The sequence below is a fragment of the Malaclemys terrapin genome, chromosome 1, assembly GCF_027887155.1.
Source record: "Malaclemys terrapin pileata isolate rMalTer1 chromosome 1, rMalTer1.hap1, whole genome shotgun sequence".
NCBI lineage: Eukaryota > Metazoa > Chordata > Testudines > Emydidae > Malaclemys > Malaclemys terrapin.
Window position 1 is genome coordinate 60,786,006 of NC_071505.1, and position 21,186 is coordinate 60,807,191.

At 43.2% G+C, this 21,186-nt stretch overlaps 1 protein-coding gene across 4 annotated transcripts in view; it reads left to right on the forward strand.

The window, feature by feature from the left end:
* The window catches only part of MON2 (MON2 homolog, regulator of endosome-to-Golgi trafficking), a 172,964-nt gene that overhangs the window by 99,568 nt on the left and 52,210 nt on the right, over positions 1-21,186 (forward strand). For all 4 annotated transcript variants that reach the window (XM_054025391.1, XM_054025400.1, XM_054025417.1 and 1 more), the window contains exons 23-26: positions 8,434-8,596; positions 9,152-9,445; positions 10,597-10,795; positions 15,402-16,024. In XM_054025391.1, the coding sequence (XP_053881366.1) occupies positions 8,434-8,596; positions 9,152-9,445; positions 10,597-10,795; positions 15,402-16,024 (1,279 nt within the window). The remainder of the gene's footprint in view (positions 1-8,433; positions 8,597-9,151; positions 9,446-10,596; positions 10,796-15,401; positions 16,025-21,186) is intronic.

The window sequence follows — 21,186 nt, forward strand, 5'->3', positions numbered from 1 at the left end:
GACCCCTATGCCAGCTGTTTGAAGTGCTTCGGGGAGTCCCATAGAAAGGACAAGTGCAGAATCTGTAAGAGCTTTTGCCCCAGAATCCAGAAGGAGCAGGATATCCACTAGAGGGCCTTCCTCATGGAAGCTGCACTTTGTCCTGTGTTGGAGCCGTCCCATTCGGATCCCACACCGCACACCTCAGCATTGGTGTGGAGCGCACCGCCGGCACCATTCCCCCTCGCCAGTACCGAAGAAGAGGCAAAAGAAGAGCCCCCTGGCACTGGAGGGGAAAGGGACCTCAGGCAAAGGACCCATGTCAGGCCAGGTGCCCATCACGGGGGTGCCACTGAGGTCAGACCCCCGGGAGCCTAGCCAGGGATCTGACTCCCGGGAGTGGCAGGGGACCCCAGCTTCTCCTCAGGTCCTCGTTGCCCGAAGCGGCTCCAGCGGCTAAAGAGCAAGTTGGGCTGACCGGTACAGCAGACACTGCGCCAGGCGCTGGACTTGATAAGGCCCCAGCACCTAAGAGCAAGCCAATCTTGGGACCACCCAATAGGGCAGTGGAGCACCCTTGGACCCCAGACCGCAGATGTAGATCACCATCTCCGTGGCCTAGGATCCTGGCACGGCATCTCCAGTCCCCGACACCACACTCCAAGACATGGGACACCAGAGTCTAGGCACCGGTCCTCCTACCACCGATACCAGCAAGCTTCCCATGAAAGATCACTATAGTGCAGGTCACCCTCGCTCAGATGGTCTCTCAGGTGTCAGTTCCCACCAGGGCGGGATCACTCCCTGTCATGGCACCAGTCTCCTGAGACGAAACCAATCTCAGTGTTGCTTTCAAATGTTCATCAGTGAGCCTTGACCTTAACACAGATTTGTTAATCTTCATGGAAGAGAAAAGCTATTCACATATATATGTACTTCCAAACATTGCCATTATCCTTGCGGAAGCAGAGAATAACATGGGAAATCTTTCTTGTGAAAGAAACCTGTAGAATTCTGGAATTCCAGCATCTATATACTTCTGCTTCAAAATGGTGTCACACTGAAGCTCCACTAACTCCGTCTGCATTTTCTCTGCAACATAGTCAATTTCAACAGCAAATGGTGTGGAAAAAAGTTGAAAATGTGGTTCAAGTGCCTTGAAATCTTTAAACCGCACTGTTTGTGTCAGTTAGAAATGATCTCTGCATATTCTTTCAAGAATTTGGGTTCAACTTTTTTCCTAAGGAATTCAGAGTCGAGAAATGAACCAAATTGCCAGCAGTCAGCTGTTTCCCCCACAAAGTAAGTTTGACTTTGAATGACTTAACACTGTCATACATCTGTATTATCACCTGTTTTCTATCTTGAAGTTTCAAGTTCAGTGCATTCAGGTGATCAGTTACATCTGTTAAAAAAGCAAGGTTGCAGATAAAAGTGGAATCAGCAAGCTGTGGAACCTCCTTGTTTTTCATTTTCATGAAGGAATCAATCTCCTCTCTATGTGCAAAAAAAAAGCTTCAAAACATTTCCACGACTCAGCCATTTAACTTGAGTGTGATACAGAAGTTCCCCATATTCACTGTCCATACTTGCTAGAAAAGAAGTGAACTGTCTGTTGTTCAGCCCTCGTGCACGTATAAAATTAAGTTTTAACAACTACATCCATAACTGCCTTCATTTGTAGACTTTTACTACACAGGGCTTCTTGGTGCAAAATACAATGTATACGGGTGAAGCTAATGATATATTAAGGCTGTTCAGTTTGGTCTTCAATAATCCAACCACACCAACATTTTCAGAGCACATTGATGGCGCGCCGTCCATAGCCAAAGATACGAGTTTGTTCCATGGCAGCACAGCTTTTTCAATGCACTCTTCCAGTCCTTGATATATGTCAGGTCCCGTTGTGGCACCCTTCAGTGTTGTTAAGTCTAGCAGTTCTTCAGTTATATTCAAATTGCAATCCACACCTCTAATGAACACTGCACATTGTGCGGTATCTGATACATCTGTACTCTCATCAAGAGCAATTGAAAATGCTTCGATGTCTTTTTGCCATTTGAATCAATTGTTTTTGCACATTATCAGCTAAATCCGTTATCCTGCAGGCAACTGTCCTGGCAGACAAGCTTATGCCTTCAAAAACTTTCTTCCTATCAGGACATAAAATTTTGCTGGCCTTCATAAGACATTCTTTTACAAATAAGCCTTCTGTAAAAGGTTGCGATGATTTAGCTATCATTTCGCTTATCACAAAATTTGCTCTTACTGAATCTTTGCTAGACTTAGATATTAGAGGGGTAGCCTTGTTAGTCTGAATCTGTAAAAAGCAACAGAGGGTCCTGTGGCACCTTTGAGACTAACAGAAGTATTTCTGTTAGTCTCAAAGGTGCCACAGGACCCTCTGTTGCTTTTTGCTAGACTTGTTAATCTCAAAATTTCAAAAAGAAATTTCTTTGCTTGGCAAATGCTGCTTTAAGTTGCTGAAGTTTTTCCTCTCGGATTTTTCCAGTGAACGCATCATATTTTTCACGATGCATCGTGCCATAGTGCCGACGCACGTTATACTCCTTGGGAACAGCAATCATTTGCTGACAAATAAGCCATTGAATTTTATCTTTTACCTCTGTGAAAAAATAAAAATTCTCCCATTTGTCTTGAAAAACTCTTTTCTTCCATGAGTGTGTTTTTTTTGACAAAGTCATTTGCAAGCGGTTTTAATAAAATATGTACACTCAGTAAAGCCTCCCCACTGCACTGCGTGCACCACCACTCCACTCCTGCTCTGCCTCTTCCAGGGGTGGCAGGTTTGTAGAAATTTTGGTGGTGCCCAGAACCTGCCCTCCCCCAAACTCCGCCCCCACCTGCCTAAGGCTCTGGGAGGGAGTTTGCGTGGGGGAGGGGGTTTGGTGTGCAGACTCTGGGATGGAGTTTGGGTGCTGGGTGCAGGCTCCAGGCTGGGGCAGGGGGTGGGGGTGCAGGCTCTGGGATGGAGTTTGGGGGTAGGAGGGGGTGCAGGGGTGAGGGCTGTGGGGCTGGGGATGAGGGATTTGGGGCATTAGAGAGGCTCGGGGCATTGGAGAGGCTTGACTAGGGCAGAAAGGCAGGGGAAGGGCAGCCTGCCCTGGTCCTAGTGGAGGGGGGCACTAGGACCCTGCGGCAGCAGGTGATGCTGGAAGCCGGCATAGCCGGTGGAGTCAGCATGAGTTGCAGGCTCCGGGGCGGTGAGGGGGCAGCAAGTGAGGCCAGGGGATACTCAGGGGAGGTGCGTGGGGGCAGCGGGCAGGGCTGGGGGAGAGACCTGGCCTAAAACATTGGGGAGCTTAGCTGCCATTTAAAATAACTTGGGAGTGGGGTTAGGGGAGTTGAGGGGAGACAAGCAATAACTGGGGGGGGAGGGCATGCAGGGAGCTTGGCGGGCTGCAGGGAAGAGCTCTGCATGTTTGAGACCCCTTGCAGATTATGGCCGACCTTCCCTTCCACCCCCCTTCCCCATCCCTCTTCATGGACCCTTCTCACGAACAACTCCTAGTCCAAGAAGTCGAGAACCTCCTCCGCTTGGGGGAGGTGGAGGAGGTCCCTCGAGACATGAAAGGAAAAGAGGTTCTACTCCCGCTACTTCCTAATCCCAAAAGCAATAGGGGGCCTCAGACCCATTTTGGACTTGCGTCGTCTCAACAAGTCTCTCAAGAAGTTGAAGTTTCGCATGGTCTCCCTGGCCTCCATCATCCCCTACCTGGATCCGGAAGACTGGTACGCTGCCCTCGACCTGAAGGATGCATATTTCCATTTTCCCAGGGCACAGGTGCTTCCTTCGTTTTACTCTGGGCCAGTGCCATTTCCAATTCACAGCATTGCCATTCGGTCTCCCGTCAGCCCCAAGAGTGTTCAAGAAGTGCATAGGACTAGTGGCTGCTTACCTGAGGCGCTGAGGTGTTCAAATTTACCCATATCTTGATGATTGGCTAATAAAGGGTTGGTCTCGGGTTCCAGTGCGACAGTATCTCGATCTTGTTTGTTCCACCTGTCATGACCTGGAGTGGTTGTTAAATGAGAAAAGGTCAACCTTAATTCTAGTACGAAACATAGAGTTCATTGGAGCAGTCATCGACTCTACTCAGGCCAGAGCCTTCCTCCCCGAGGCGCATTTCCAAGACATGGTGGACCTCATCTCATGCATGCAAGCAAGCACATCCTCTTACTACCGCTCACATCTGCCTGCACTTGTTGAGCCACATGGTGGCCTGCACTTAAGTGGTTTGCCATATGTGGCTCCGCCTCAGACCCCTGCAGACGTGGCTGGCGTTGGTCTACATCCCCAACAGACACAGCATGGACCATGTGGTCTGGGTCCTGGACCACGTACTGTCGTCACTCACCTGGTGGCAGAGTCCTGTATTGGTGTTGGAGAGAGTTCCCTTTGCGGCTCTATCCCCATCGGTGACCCTCATCTCCGATGCCTCAGATCTGGGGTGGGGAGCCCACCTGGCAATGTCAGCACACAGTATCGTTGGTCGAGTCACGATTGCTCCCTAACATCAACATCAGGGAGCTCAGAGCAGTTCGCCTGGCCTGCCAAGCCTTCTTACCTCACTTAAAAACAGGTCCAGGTCCTGATGGACAATACAGCGGCTATGTTCTATATCAAGCAGGGTGGAGCCACACCATCTGCTCTTTATGATGAAGCCCTCAAGCTCTGGAACTACTGTGTACAACATGGTGTCCATCTCATAGCCGCTCACCTCCCTGGGGCCAGGAATGCTTTGGCAGATCACCTCGGTAGGACCTTCTTGTCTCGCTACGAGTGGTCCCTCCACCCAGAAGTGTTCAGCTCCATCTTCCAGAGGTGGGGGGATTCCCCAGGTGGACCTGTTCGCATCCACGCAGAACAGGAAATGACACGTTTTCGGCTCAATTCGGGGAATCGACAGAGGCTCCCCGTTGGACGTTTTTCTGCTCCAGTGGTTGGGGGCTCTGTTGTACGCCTTCCCTTCACTGCTGCTGATTCACATAGTCCTCATGAAAATCAAGCAGAGCAAAAGTGATCATCATAGTGCCGCTTGGCCATGCCAGCACTGGTTCAGCACGCTGCTGGACCTATTGGTGGCTGCTCCATTACAGCTGCTACTCAGGCCCGACCTGCTGTCCCAGAACCGCAGCAGTCTTTTGCATCTGAACCTGGCAGCGCTGCACCTAACTGCTTGGCTGCTGCATGGTTAAATGCAGAGGAGCAGGAATGCTCAGCTACTGTCCAGTAGGTCCTATTGGGAAGCAGAAAGCCCTCCACCGGAATGACCTACTTGGCCTAATGGAAGTGGTTTGCTTGTTGGACCTCCGATAAAGGTATTCGGCACGAGTCGGCCTTGCTGCAGTTGATCCTGGACTACCTCCTGCATCTGAAGCTCCAAGGCCTCTCCCTTTCAACTATCAAAGTCCACGTGGCCGCTATTTCGGCTTTCCATCCACTGCTCGAGGATTGGTCGTTTTTTTCCCAGGACATAACTGCCAGGTTCCTCAAGGACCTCGAGAGCCTCTACCCGCATATCAGGGACCCTGTTCCACAATGGGATCTGAATCTTGTGCTGTCATGGCTCACGGGACCCTCCCTTCGAGCCTCTGGCTTACTGCTCTCTTCTCCTGTCCCGGAAAGTCACGTTCCTAGTTGCGATAACATCCACCCACTGGGTCTCTGAGATTAGGGTGCTTACCTCAGAACCACCCTACATAGTCTTCTACAAGGACAAGATCCAGCTGCAGCTGCACCTGGCTTTTCTGCCCAAGGTGGTCTTGCAGTTTCATACGGGCCACAACATTTACTTACCTCTCTTTTTTTCCAAAGACTGACGAGGAGTGTAGGTTGCATTCCCTAGACGTCAGGAGAGCGCTAGCCTTCTACATTGAAAGGACCAAGTCAATTCGCAAGTCGCTGCAATTGTTCGTCGCGGTGACCGACAAGATGAAAGATCGTTCAGTGTCCATTCAAAGAATTTCTTCTTAGATCACTGCCTGCATTCACTGCTGCTATGATCAGGCAAAGGTGCCACCTCCAGCGATTGTAACCACCCATTCAACCAGGGCATAAGCCTCCTCAGCCTATCCAGGACATCTGTATAGCGGCCACCTGGTCGTTCGTCCACACATTCTCGTCCCGTTATGCACTTACCCAGCAGGCCCGGGACGATGCTGGCTTCTGTAGAGCAGTGTTACAAGCCACAAGACTCTGAACCCAGCTCTGAGGATACTGCTTGTGAGTCACCTAGAATGGAATTGACGTGAGCAAGCACTCGAAGAAGAAAAAACAGTTACCTACCTTTTGTAACTTGTTCTTCGGGACGTGTTGTTCATGACTGTTCCATTACCTGTCCTCCTACCCCTCTGTTGGAGTTGCCGGCAAGAAGGAACTGAGAGGACGTAGGATTGTCAGCACCTAATATACCAACGCATGAATGCAGCACTCAAGGGAATGGTACAGACGACCCTACAGATACCGCTAAGGCAAAAATCTCCGATGGCTGTGCATGTGGGCACACACATACCTAGAATGGAATGGACATGAGCAACACATCTCAAAAAGCAACAATTACAAAAGACAGGTAACTGTTTTTTCTCTTACTTGTAGAGCTTGGTAACTGAAAACAAACATTTATTCACAGGGCTCAGCCAGTATAGAACTGATGCACCTCTGTTCAGACTACACTCTGGACCTTTTCTGTATTTATGTTCTGGATTGAGCCATGCTTCTATAATCCAAGCATGGTGAACTCTAGATCAAATACTAGGGAAGCTCCAGAGTGAAGCTTGAATACAACTGTATATAACCTACACATAACCTATGTTGATTTACAGTATTTGCACAGATGAATGGATGAATTTCCAAAGGAACCCTCTGAATATTAAAAGTGGAAATTATAATATGATTCACTTTCCTTTTCTTAGGAATTTGGTACCCGTCTCTACCATAAGACAGTTACTTACACTTACACACACACACACACACACACACACACACACACACACACACACACACACACACACACACACTTAGCTATTTCAAATGTCTCTTTACTAAATAACACTCCAAAGATAAACTGTTACAGCGCACCCTTGCTTGACTAACATCACTAATTAGAGAGTTATTTTCCTTTAAAATGAAGCATATAACCCTGGACTGAACCCTAAAATATATTTATATTTAAACCTCACAGAAAATAGTCATCGGCACTTCTGACAATCAGAGGTAATCTTCTTTCATATAGTCTCACCGTAGGTATTATATTGACAATTAGATAAAACAGTTGTACCACATAATCAATTGTTTCAGCATCCACAATACAGAGCGTGCACACAACTTGAAATAAGGAAAAAACCTGACAATTTCTGTAGCTGTTAGGCTCAAATGGTGTCTTTGATTTAGTGATGTAGTACAGCTCACAAAGGAGTTGACTCCAGTCTGCGATTCCTCTTTTATGGGGTTTTCTAATCTCAATCCCACTGATTTCTGTAAAATTACAGGAACCTTTATTTAGAGCCAATCCATAGATTGTCTGGGTTACCCCTGCCAGCTCCATTTTCTCCCTGCAAGGCTGAGCTGGATCTGACTGGACTGGATCTTCCAGCTTCTAACTAAGGGCATGTGTGTGTATGTGCAGGAATGTCTGCCCTTAACAAAGACTTCCACATCAGCTTCAAAATAGCTACTGTGCATGGATAACAACTTCTGTACACTTTCTAGTGTGCTGAAATAGCATCTACTTGTTTGAAGCCACTCAAGTTTCTGTACGACCACTTCGTCTTTGACTGTTTCCATGACGACTCAGAGCAAGTAGAAACAGCAGCTTTAATTATAGCAATAAGGTTTTTGGTTTAACCCCGTAAAATGAAAAGAAAAGAGAAGAAAGGGGGTTACATGTTAGACACACTCTCCTGCTACATCCAGTTGCTTAGCTGCATCCTGTCATTCCTCCTTGGTTTCTTCCTTTCCTGCCACTTTCTGCAGGCCAGTTCGGTCTTGTCACCTAATTTAGGGTTTATATTGCCAAGGATAAAGATTTATTATAGAATGTTAGCTAACAAGTTCTAAAACTCCAGTTAGACAAGCAAGTTGTGTCTCAGCATATGAAAGCTGGCAGAGTTGGGGGAGCCTGTGCTTCAGCTGTCTAGCCAACGTGCTAAAGTATAACTTGCCTTCTCTGCCTTAGAATTTAGAATGTGCTAGCTAACTCATTCTTAAGAATAACAAAACAAAAAAAGTCCACACCAAACACAAAATCCACAAACATCTTTTTTCCCCAGTTGGGACAAATCCTAAATGTATTTCAAATTTTGCTTGACTCTAGAGCAAGTGTGTAAATCCGATTATCCTTCTGTAGTAATGTTGCATCCTGGTGCATAATAATAGAATGATTTGTACCCTCTTAAAAAAAATAACATGTACCTTATTTCAATTTCCTCAAGAGAGTCCTTAATACGGACTGCATTCCAGTGTCTTCAGTTGGTTGTGACAGACTTCCTACCAACAATGCCATGCACTTGCCTACAAATAGTTGTTGAAGTTGCAGGAAGCTTTGGACTTCACAATCAAGAACTAAACATTAGCCTAACGTCAATTGGTTTGCTGGTGAGTTTAATTTGCATTCAAAATGAGGATTAGTGTGGCTTTTATTTAATTAATTTTGTTAATGCTAGTTAATGTCTCGACTGTTATCCCGATAAAGGCCGGAAACTGCATGTCATTCTCTCAAAACTCCCACTGAAGTCAATGTAAATGTAGTGATAAGAATTTGTCTTTAAGTAAATTATTATTGAAACAAACATGATTATGTAAAATGAATGGAGTTGCAGAGATATGACGATTATCAACATTTTTAGTAGAAATATTATAGATTTTAATAATCCTTTTCTGATGCTTCAGTTTGTATATATCTGTGTCTTGAGAGCCTAAAAACTGAAGCCTGGAAATAAATACAGTTCTTGATATTCTGTTTGTAAGAATAATTAAATGTAATCCTTCTCTAATCAGTAGAACTAAGAGTTGCTTAGGACATATTTTGCAGTACACTTTAAAATGGGCAAATTAGAAAAACTGCTCCTTCACAATCAGCAATTGTCAATGTGTATTTAAATATTTATTTTTCCATACATAAAATGTGTTCCTACATTTTTTTGTTTGTAGTGGAATATTTCAGATTATTTCTTCCAAAGAGGTGAAACCATTGAAAAAGAGCTGAACAAAGAGGAAGCAGTATTGCAGAAGCAGGCAGAAGAGAACGGAGTGTTGTTAAACCGTCCTTTCCACCCAGCACCGCCATTTGACTGCCTTTGGCTCTGTCTCTATGCCAAGCTGGGGGAACTCTGTGTAGATCCACGACCTGCAGTTAGAAAGAGTGCTGGACAGACATTGTTTTCTACAATTGGTGCCCATGGAACTTTACTTCAACATTCAACGTGGCACACAGTTATATGGCAGGTACTAAGTAAAAAGCTGCTGCAGAATACAGCATCCACATTTTGGTAGCCTCCGTCTCTTACACATGTTTATTGTAATACCAGTTTTAATTTTTATAGGATTTTTAAAGATAGTATATAATTTACACACACAAAGTAGCTAGGAACTATTTTATGTTAAACTTTCTTAAAGCTTCCAGATGGTTTCTTTTCCCTTCTGTGCTGCCCTTAAGCCAACTTATCACCATTTTTACATCATCTTGATTTCCCCACCCCCCCACCCTACACAAAAGTGCTCATGAAATTGACACCAGTATTTCAGTTTGTATTCTCTGGTCTTGGACTGTTGTATTGGTCATTCTTACACTCTCCACACAGATAGATGCATGATTCCTTTGCATAAAATTTTAGTGCCCTTTGTGAGAGCAGCATGGCCAACAAAGACCCAGTCTTCCTTGTACCTCAGCTAGAAAGGAAGACTTGGATCTTGTTTCTACTTGAAAAAATTAAAGCAACTTCCTTTTCCCGGGGAAGAGCACATGGAAAAAAGTAATTCCTTACCCATGTGACTGGGATGATCTAATAGGAGGCTTAGCTTTTCTGCCACTTCTGTTTCTGACCCTCTCCAGCCAATCAAGCCTATGTGTAAAAATCCCTTTGCCTAGAACCTGGGCAGACTCCTTGTCCCTTGTGGGACTCATGTTCCACTATGATCATACCTAGCTTGATTCTGCTGTCACGCATGCCATCTGCTTGGCACTTCAGACCTATTGATCTCTTGACATCAGCCAATCTAAAAGAGAGACAAATGCACATACCTACTACAGAGGCACTTCATAGGTTTCTCAGATTTTCTCTGGGAATGGAGCATTGTCAGTGTGTTGGTCTTTTATTAGCACTAAGGATATTCTCAAAGTTTCTGATCATGGTGATAGTGGCCCTTCATCTCAAGATCCATGTGTCAGCCTATCCGATCAGCTGGCTGATTCAGGTACCCTCACCTCCACAGGTGCTGGGAAGGTTGTGTGAAATAGAGGAATCCTTCGGGTGCCTTCTGGGACTTAACAGGGAAAGGGAGAAAATGTGCGCGATTTTATTATTTCCTTGTTACATTTACATGAGTTAAAATATGTGACTGAAATAATCAATGCATCCTTTTTCTGAATATCGTAGGTTCTGTTTCACCTGTTGGATAGGGTTAGAGAGTCTTCCACGACAGCTGACAAAGAGAAGATTGAGTCAGGAGGAGGCAATATTCTCATTCATCATTCAAGGGATACAGCAGAGAAACAATGGGCTGAGACATGGGTATTAACATTGGCCGGAGTAGCGAGAATATTCAACACTAGGAGATACTTACTACAACCTTTAGGTAGGCTCTCTTAATGTTTGAGAAGTGGGGGTTTTTTGTTTTTTTTTAACTAATAAAACTTGCTCGGACAATTTCAGTGCTGGCAATTGGCTCACTAGATCCCAGTTCTGTCAAATTTAGCAATTCAGATATTTAATATTATTGCCAGATGTTGTAATGTAACTTTTAATTTGTTTTGTGATAAGGTTTTTTTTTTTTTTTTTCAATTAGATCGCTGGCAAAGTATTTAATCTTATAGCTATGTATTCTATAGTATGCTTTGAAACGTGATAACTGTTGTGGAGCCTGTAATCCCAGGTGCTCAGAATTAGAATTCTTAAATACCAAGTGCAGCTACATTTGATATTAATTCTATTATTCCTGACTCCAGGTGTCAAATATTTGTTAAAATCATAATTTTGTAAGCATATCTTGAATCATTGCCAAAAATGCTGGTTTTTCCCCTCATTTGCTGAGAGAGAATTCCTAACACAAAAAAAACATGTTCTGTAGTCTCAAACTATTAATAGGCCCTGATATTTTAACATTTATATGTAGCTTTCTTCTGTCCTATTTTCTGCTGTTGACTTTTAAGCTGTATTCTTGTAAAGTTTCCTAAATCCTTCACGTGAGCATCTGAGTGAACTAATTAATGGAGGGGGGGAAATTGGGTGTCTGGGGCGTCCACTAGCACATTCAATGATGTACATAATTTTAAAAAAGGAACAAGGGAAATTTATTAAGGAAAAAAATTGAGACTCATTATGAAGTGGAAGAAATTGAAGATTACACTCTTTCAAGTGATTCCTCTTCCTCTTTATCCATCCACTTTCCCTCTAATAAGGACATGTTATTTTAGGTCAAATTATTTGATTGGCATCTCTTCACTAGCTGAAATTAATAGTGGTAAGTCCATCAGTTCTTTTTCCTTCTAAATCTTTCCTTTTCTCTCCCCTCACCATTCTTTTTGTTTCTTCTCTTATGTTTGCTATTCTTCCCCCCCCCCCTTTTTTTTTACGCTCCCTTCTCTTCTCTTTTGCTTTTCTCACCCTTTCTTTTCACTCTGCTTCTTCACCCTCCTTGTAGCTCTCTCTGGCATTCCTTACTTATTCTCCTCTCCCTTTTTATAACAACTCACCATTTTGGAATTTGCAAAGTTATTAGCTATATAAAATAGGATTAATTAGCAAGTGCTGACACTGCTTGAACTGTAGAACCATGTATAACATACATAAGCTTACAGTCTAACATAGACAAAATGTTTCAGTTGAGTTAGGCTTGTACTCATAGAGGGGTTCTAAGTTAATGAATTGCAAAAGGAACTTCATTTTCTAAGTACTGTAAAGTGTGAAATGGTATTTCTTAAATACATGGAAAAATGATAGATTTAAGAAAGTATATAGGTGGTGAAAGGTAATTTCAAGCTGTGTTGATGAATTTTTGCCATCTACGTGGTCACATTGCCATGACAGACTATGAGGCTTGGTCTACACTACCCCCCCCAATTCGAACTAAGGTACGCAACTTCAGCTACGTGAATAACGTAGCTGAAGTCGAAGTACCTTAGTTCGAACTTACCTTGGTCCACACGCGGCAGGCAGGCTCCCCCGTCGACTCCGCGGTACTCCTCTCGCCGAGCTGGAGTACCGCAGTCGACGGCGAGCACTTCCGGGTTCGACTTATCGCGTCCAGACTAGACGCGATAAGTCGAACCCAGAACTTCGATTTCCAGCCGTCGAACTACCTGGTAAGTGTAGCCAAGGCCTGAGAAAAGGTAAAAGAAAAGAAAAACAAAATTAATATTTGATCTGCTTGTTTCCTTTTAATTAATTTTAATTGAATGTACCAGGCTTTGACTACATGTGATATCCTGCAAATTCTGATATAGTAGAAATAGTCATTTGAATAAATGTGGTGAAATATGTGTACTATGAGGTGTGAAGTTTTCATGATTATTTTCTAGTCGTGTATTTAAACTGCCTAAAACCAGATTTAAGATTGCCTACATACTAGTGATTTATGAGTAAAAACATTGCAGGGATATTGTAATTAAAACAACCCCAACCATTGTAAACGCTGAAAATTCAGAGTTAAGGTTAAATTTAATAGAAATCCATACATGTTAAGCAGTGGAAAGGTACAGTTAAGGCACCCAAACAACCTTCACTTCCTCCTGTAATGACAAAAATTGAAAATCTTAATGTGTCCTTACAAGTCAGTTTAATCTGTGACTACAAATAGTATTATGCGCTACCAGATCCCTAGCCATTCAATATGCTCCTACGGTTCTCTTGATGATACAAAATTCCATGATAATTATACCTTCAGGGAGTCATGGGCATGTTGTATAGTAGCCAGATATTGAGGGAGTTATTTAAGAGAGATAGGCACTACTCTCTAACTTAATTATGTCAACTAGAAGCACAATCACTAAATTGGAAATGAATGGAAATACCTAAAATGGTTTCTTGGATTAACAAAACTTTGAATATATTAGTTACACAAAACTTAATTTAGTAAATGAAATGGGAACTATGGGAAGATTAGGGGGGTTGCTAATGAATATACTGAGAGAATAATTCTGCTGTTAAACACGGCATTTGGTCTTCCATTTTCAGTTTTCCATGGTAACTCACTTGTTCCAATTCTTTATGTATACTGTAGCAGGGAAATGAGGCCAGAATGCTCTAGACCAGGGGTCCCCAAAGCGGTGCCTGCTGGGGGTCTAAGTGCGCCCGCGTACTGGCTGGCGGACGAGCATCTGCCGAAATGCTGCCAAGAAGCAGCAGCATCCAGAGGTGTCGCCGCCAAAATGCTGACATCATTCAGTAACCCAATAAGACAATTCTGACCCTGCGTCCTTTATATACATTTAACTCCTGTTGAAATCAACAGACATCTGGGCTTCAGCTTGTTTCCTGCAGGGATCAGAAAGGAATTTTTTCCCCTGGTGTACAATGGCCAGACACATTGTGTGTGGGAAGAGGGGAAGGTTCTGGCTTTCTCTGAAGCATCAGAGATTGGCCACAGCTGGAGACAGGACACTGAGTGGGGTGGATCAGTACTCTGAGATAGTACAAAGAATCCTATTTCATAGATGCCTGGCTGGTATATCTTGCTCACATTTTCAGGGCCAAACTGATCACCAGTTTTTGAGTTGGGATGGAATTTTCCTTCAGGTCAGATTGATAGGGACCTTGGAGTTTATTCAGCTTTCCTCTGCAGCATGGGGCGTGTATCGCCTGCTGCAATATGTACATATCTCAACTAATCAGTTCCCTGCCATTGTAGGGGCCTTGCATGTTCCCTGCAACAAGTTTAGGGCTTATCTATACTACAAATGCTTTGCTGGTATAGTTACGCTAGCATAGCCCCTTAGCGAGATGCATCTTGCAGAAGGAGTTTTTCTGCTGGCATAGCTAAACCATCTCCCCAAACAACATGAGCTATACCAACTGAATAGTCTGGCATAGCTGTGTTGGCTATGGGTAAGGCTATGATTTGGTCACGGAAGTCACGGAACCCGTGACTTCCAAAGACCTCCCTGACTTCAGCCCTGTTGGCTGGTAGCTGCAGGGTCCCGCAGGAAGCTGTGCAGTGCCCCCAAGCTCCAAGCCGCTGCGGGCAGGGCAGGTACCCTTAAGCTCACCAGCTGCAGGTGTGTGTGTGGGTGGGGGATGACGACACTGAAATGCTTTAATCTAACTAAAATAATTGGGCGCAGTATAGGATTATCGGGGTGAAATTTAATGGTCTGAGATGTGCAGAAGGTCAGACTAGATGATCTATTCAAATGGTCCCTTCTGGCCTTTGACCCTATGAAAACGATGGTATGTATAATGCTAACAGGATCAGTTCCACTATTCAGGATAAAGAAAATGCATTTCTAATCGTGTAGTGCAACATGTAGGTAGCAGATTTGGTATAAACCAGTGATACTCAGACTGAGGCTCACGAGCCACAAGTAACTCTTTAATGTGTCTCCTGCAGCTCTTTGCAGCACATGATATTAAACATTGTGTGATTTAATTATTAACCAATAAGGATGCTTTTACTATGTTGTTAACCAATTAATTTATCAACTTGCACTAAGATATTAACTTAATTGCTGTGAGAATAATACCTTCCTTTGAAAGGTAAACCTTATATTTCAAAGGAAGGTATTATTCTCACAGCAAAAATATATATGTATATATATAATAGCTAGTACTATAGCAAATTAAACAATGAACTCGCATTACTGTGACCCCTTTGGGTAATATTGATTGCTAATTTGGCTCTAGAACCACTGAAGTCTGAGTTTCAGAGTAGCAACCGTGTTAGTCTGTATCCACAAAAAGAACAGGAGTACTTGTGGCACCTTAGAGACTAACAAATTTATTAGAGCATAAGCTTTCGTGGACTACAGCCCACTTCTTCGGATGAAGTCTGAGTGTCACTGGTATAAACAATGATATAATTCTCCTTTATGTGTGTGCATCATTTTTGTTCACAAGCTGATTCTTTCTTTCAGAAAGCAGTTAAAGGCAGGTACCTTTCCCCTCCTCCAACTCCTATGAAATGAAGGGGCAAAAAAAAAAAAAAAAAGCCTCAAACTGATTTAACCTTTTTGTTTGTTTGTTTATAGGAGATTTTTCCAAAGCCTGGGATGTTCTTCTTGATCACATCCAGTCTGCAGCACTCAGCAAAAACAATGAAGTTTCCTTGGCTGCTCTTAAAAGTTTTCAGGAAATTTTACAAATTGTCTCTCCTGTCCGAGACTCAGAGAAACCTGATACACCACCTGCTATTAATGTGCCTGCCCTCCTAGGGGCAATGACTGCTACTGGTCTGGGCAGATCATTCATGAGAACTGACTCTATAGGAGAAAGAATTGGAAGATATAATGAATCTGAGCCACCTATAATAACAGATGAGATTGAAGATTTAAATCTTTGGTGGGCTGCCTGGAACACCTGGTATAGGATTGGCTCAGAAAGTACAAAGCCTCCAATTACTTGTGAGAAATTGACTTTCATACCCAGCCAACCTTTTCTCACAGCTTTAATTCAGATATTCCCAGCTCTCTACCAACACATCAAAACTGGTTTCAGCATGGATGATCTCCAAAAGCTTGGTGTCATTTTACATGGTGCTGTTTCAGTTCCAATCAGTTCTGATGCCTCCCCTTTCATCCTGCCATCTTATACTGAAGCAGTTTTGACAAGTTTGCAGGAAGCAGTGCTTACCGCTTTAGATGTCTTACAAAAGGTAATAATACAGCTTTAGATGTCCTTTGAAAGGTAAACCGTACTATGTATTGGTTCTTTTGCTTTGCCACCTGCACTATGTTAAGTTAAATTAACCTTAGTTGCCTAGTTACTTCTGGGTTTGTAATGTACTATTCTTATGTAAAAGATAATTTTGCTCCTTTTGAAGAACAAACAGAACCAGAATCATAGAATATCAGGGTTGGAAGGGACCTCAGGAGGTCATGCAGTCCAACCCCCTGCTCAAAGCAGGACCAATCTCCAGACAGATTTTTGCCCCAGATCCCTAAATGGCCTCCTCAAGGATTGAACTCACAAAGCTCACCTTGTCTCCTGTCCTTACCACACTAGGCTTCTTGCCATTCAGCCGCTCTATATTGACATGAATGGTGTAATCTTTAATAAAATCTCTTCTGTATCACTATGAAAATACTTAATATTCAGTGCTGTATGTTCAAAAATTTGCTTGCTTCACTTAAGTTTTAGCATTGTTGTTAATGGGATGAAAATGGAGTGGAGGCAATACACTCAGCCTCTGCGGGGGCAGCTTTTCTTACATTGTTCACTCCAGCAAAGTCTGGAAGGATGGTGATCCTAATTTAAGGACTTACAGTTGTGTAAAGTGGAGGGAAAAAAGCATCCGTTCTCTCTTCCTCTTCTCCTCTCTTCCCAAATCTACTCTGTAACAAAAATACTAGTGCTTTGCTGCAGAAATTCTTATCAAAGACCTGGTCCCTGAAGAGCCCTGTTCATTTAAGTGAAGAGTTTCTGTAATAGAGCTAAAACACAAGGCAACAGATAAGGATTATCTGTATGTTCACATCACACAACTATTATGTGAAGGAAACAATCTATTGATTAAATTAGTTATATCCAGTAGCCTTGATTTTCTTTTAAAATTTATCACTGATTAGATCTTGTTGCTCATACCTTTTAAACTGAAACCACCTGTCAGCACTTTTTCTTAATGTGCTGCAAAATGAGAGCTATGCTTAAAAAGTAGAAGGCATGGGCAGAAATGAAATAATCCTCCAGGAACTTTCCTGCATTAAAAGAAATATTCTGGGTGGAGGAAAACAGCAAACTACTGTACTTCATCCTACCAATGCACCTTTTTTTCTTTTTAGAACTGAAAAAATATTCCTTTGCAAAACTAACTGTCCACATATTCATTCATATTTCCTTTCATTCATATTTTGTCTCTGTCTCTCCTTACACACACACACACACACACTTTCTAGGTTTTAAAAAACCAAACTGAAAAAACGTATATAGACACGCAGAGTTGGAACCTTTAGACCCATCAAACAGACTTCCGCTACTTTGATCTAAGAAAGTAGGTAATAGCAATAGTTAGGTTATCATCCTCTATGTGGACCAGCACTGAAAGGGGAACGGAGACTTTGGCAGAGGGTTTCACAGACACTTCCTGTCAGTAGAGGAATGAGTACACTCAGGAATCTTGGGTTCCATTCCAAGTTCTGGAGGGGAGTGTTCTCTAGTGGGCATAGACACATATCCCCCCAACCTTGAATTTTTCCGCTCCATCCCCTCCAGCTTGTCTCTGTCGAAGTCCTGTCTCTTCCTCAACCCTGGTTTCTCATCCAAACCCTATTCTCTTCACTTATCCAGTCAGTCTCCGGTCCTCAGACTTCTCACTCCAGATCCAGACTCCTTGCTCAGCAAATCCTAGTCTCATGCGTCTCCCTCCCCCACCCCCCCCCCAGTCTGCTCCCCCAACCAGTCCCAGTCTCCTGCTCACATCCTGATCCCTCATTCAATCTGTATTTCTCCCTTATGCTGTCTTCCAGTTACCCTCCCTGTTTCTCTCCCCGAATTCAAGTCCCAGTTTGCTGCCCAGCCAGTCCCAGTCTCATCTCCACAATTCCCAGTCCCAGTTTCCCTCTCCTCTCCCTGCCCCCCCTCAAGTTCCTAGTCCCAATCTATTCTCACAGCCCCCCTTACAGATACAGCTCTTGTCCCTTTTGCATCACATAAGGCAGTGTTCTCCAGCAGTCAGGGCATAGCAGGGGGTCATTCAGAGCAGAGGAGAAACAGGCTTTCTGTTCTCAGTTTAACTGTTTGGACCTGGATTAGGCATGACCCAGAGCTGCAACTACAGGTAAAGTCCTGTTGAGCTCCAGGCTGGAGCATGTTCATTCTGAACAGAATCTTCCAAGGAATTTAGCTGCTAAAATCTAAGTCTCTACTGAGCATGTGCAAATTCCAATTTTTCAGAGACTTATAACTTGGCTAAAACTGGGCAAATTTTCACAGGGATAGCAAAAGTCACGCCGTGGACACACAGTTCCTCCCATGCCCTGGTCAGATTTCAAGACCGTGCTCTAGAGCATGGGGGTGCTAGACCATTTCAAACAAAAGGTCAGTAGAATTTTTTAACCTGGGCAAAATAATAAATTTTTCCCTACCCTGGTTTTCAGAAACAGTCATACTGTTTTGGATGAAATTCCTCTGCACACCACTTCCCCCCCCCCCCCCCCCCAATAACAATAAACACTGTTTTCGGTTACTTATAACTTTGTCGGACTTTAACCTTTTGGCCTAAAATTTTCCATGCTGGATGTCTGTCTCAAGCTGATTATTTGATTATTATTTATTGTTAGAAAGTAGTAGAAGCTGGGGACACTGCATCATATATGTTCTCAAACGAGCCACACCACTCAAAAGCAGTTCATGAAAACAAAGGAATGACAGTGGAAAAAACTATAAATGTAATCCTTGGATTATAAAAAGGGAAATATCAAATAGAAATAGGGAAGTGAGAGTGGCTCTATATCCAATATTGATTAAAAACACTACTAGAATACCGTGTCCAGTTCTGATGTCCGTACTTCAAGAAGGATGTGGAAATGCTGGAGAGAGTTCAAAGGAGGGCCACAAAAATGATCCAGGGGCTGAGGAACAAGCTTTAAGATGTGAGGCTTAAGGAGCTTAACCTATTCAGCTTATTGAAGAGAAGAGATGACTTGATCACTGGGTATAAGGACTTGTAAATGGAAAATGGGGGCTTTTCAGCCTGGCTGACAGGCATAACAAGATCCTATGGCTAGAAGTTGAAGTTAGATAAACTCAACCTTAAAATAAGACAAATTGCCTAACTCTGAGGGTTGTTAAACATTTGATTAGCTTATCAGAGTAGGTGATGGACTCACCATTGCCTGAAGTCTTTAAAACAAGATTAAATGTATTTTTAAAAGGTATGCTTTAATACAGTTTTTGGAAGAAGTTCTGTGACCTGTGTGGTTTTGGAATCTGACTTCCCTACGGGGATACCTTTCCTTCCTGGGCCATGGGGAGAACAGGATGGCCTTAAGATAATGACTATAATCAAATCTTATACTTCAGAGCTTCAGACAGTCTCCTGCAGAGAATTTTTTTTCCTGATGCACAATTGACCAGATGTATTCTGTTTGTTTGTTTTGCCTTTCTCTGAAGCATCAGAGATTGGTCACAGCTGGAGGTGGGACAACCGATGTGGAGGACCAGTGTTCTGAGATGGTACAGGGCATTCTTTTTCTAGATACCTGGCTGGTGTGTCTTGCTCACATGTTCATGGGCATACTAATCACCATTTTTGGCGTTGGGAAAGAATTTTCCCCTGGTTAGATTGGCAGGGACTTTGGAGGTTGTTCACCTTCATCTGCAGTATGGGTCATGGTTTACTTCCTGGGATCATCTGGGCGTATCTCACCTAATCAATTCCCTGCCATAGAAGAGGCCTTGGGTATTGATGGCACTGTGGTCTTGTTTGTTCTGTCTGTGATGCACAACAGTTTAGTTTCCTGAGGATTGACATGTTGTAGTCTTAACTACAGTAATGGACTTAATATAGGGGTGTCTGGGGAAAATATAATGGCTTGTGATGTACAAGTTATTTCTATATGGAAATTTAAAAACGCTGCAGATCACTTACATACTTGGGGCTTGTCTTCACTACCCGCCTGGATCGGCGGGTAGAAATCGATCTCTCAGGGATTGATTTATCGCATCTCGTCGGATGCGATAATCAATCCCTGAATCAACGCGTGTACTCTACCAGCCCAGGTAGGAGTAAGCGCCATCGACGGGGGAGCCACAGCGGTCAATTTGCCGCCGTCCTCACAGCAGGGTAAGTAGGATCAGATACGTCGAATTCAGCTACGCTATTCCCATAGCTGAATTTGCGTATCTAAAATTGATTCCCCCCTCCACCCCCCACCCCCCCCTGGAGTGTAGACGTAGCCTCAGTCATACTCTGCAAGACAACTTTGTAGTTTCTAATGTCTTTGATGGTATCTGTTTTGGATTATTTTCAAATACAGTTACCCACTGGAGAACCTTTGATAGTTTTTGGACATTGACCCAAAATATATGGATTTTTTAAATATTGTGTACATTCTCTCATGATAGATGCTTTGGAAAATTTAACCCAGTGTGCCCAAATGACTTTGCCTTCTCATTCAAAGTCTGTTTCATAGAGTATTTTTCACTTCTTCCTTTCTAGATTCCCGTGACTGATCAATGTGTGTGTATATATGATTTGTTTTTAAAACCTAATAATCCTATTTTTTATTCTTATGCATTGTCTTTTTTTAACTTATCAAAATACAGTGAAGGACTGTCACTCCAGTGCACCAACGTCCATCAGACTAAATTATTAAATCTACAGGATATCAAACATTTTTGTTTAGACTAGTGGTTTAGTGCCACACCGATCAGAATTCAGTATTTGAGCTTTATCTCATGTCCTGAGGTTATTAGGTGTTTGAGAACTGTGATGGCTGCACAATCCATTTGTGTTGGGAGAGGGAGTGTTTCATTATCTAGATGCTCCTTTGATTGCCTGCAAGAGCGTTACAGTCATCCCCGGAGATAGAATTAATGTGACACAGGGCCTTTTGTGGAGTAATAAAATGGAAGGAGTCTTCTAACATGGAGAAGGGCTTGGAAAACCCCAAGGAGGAAGGGGCAAGACATTTGATGTTGAAGAAAATTAATGGAGTAACTTTATGGGATCATTGGCTTCTGCTTTGAAAATAAATGTCTTGGCTTTGCCTCAGAATTTATATAGCAGCAGGAAGTCATCATCCTGTTCTGTTCCATTGACATCTTCTAAGTATATCTTAACTAGAAAGCCCTGTATTATAAAGCTGCATTATGGTT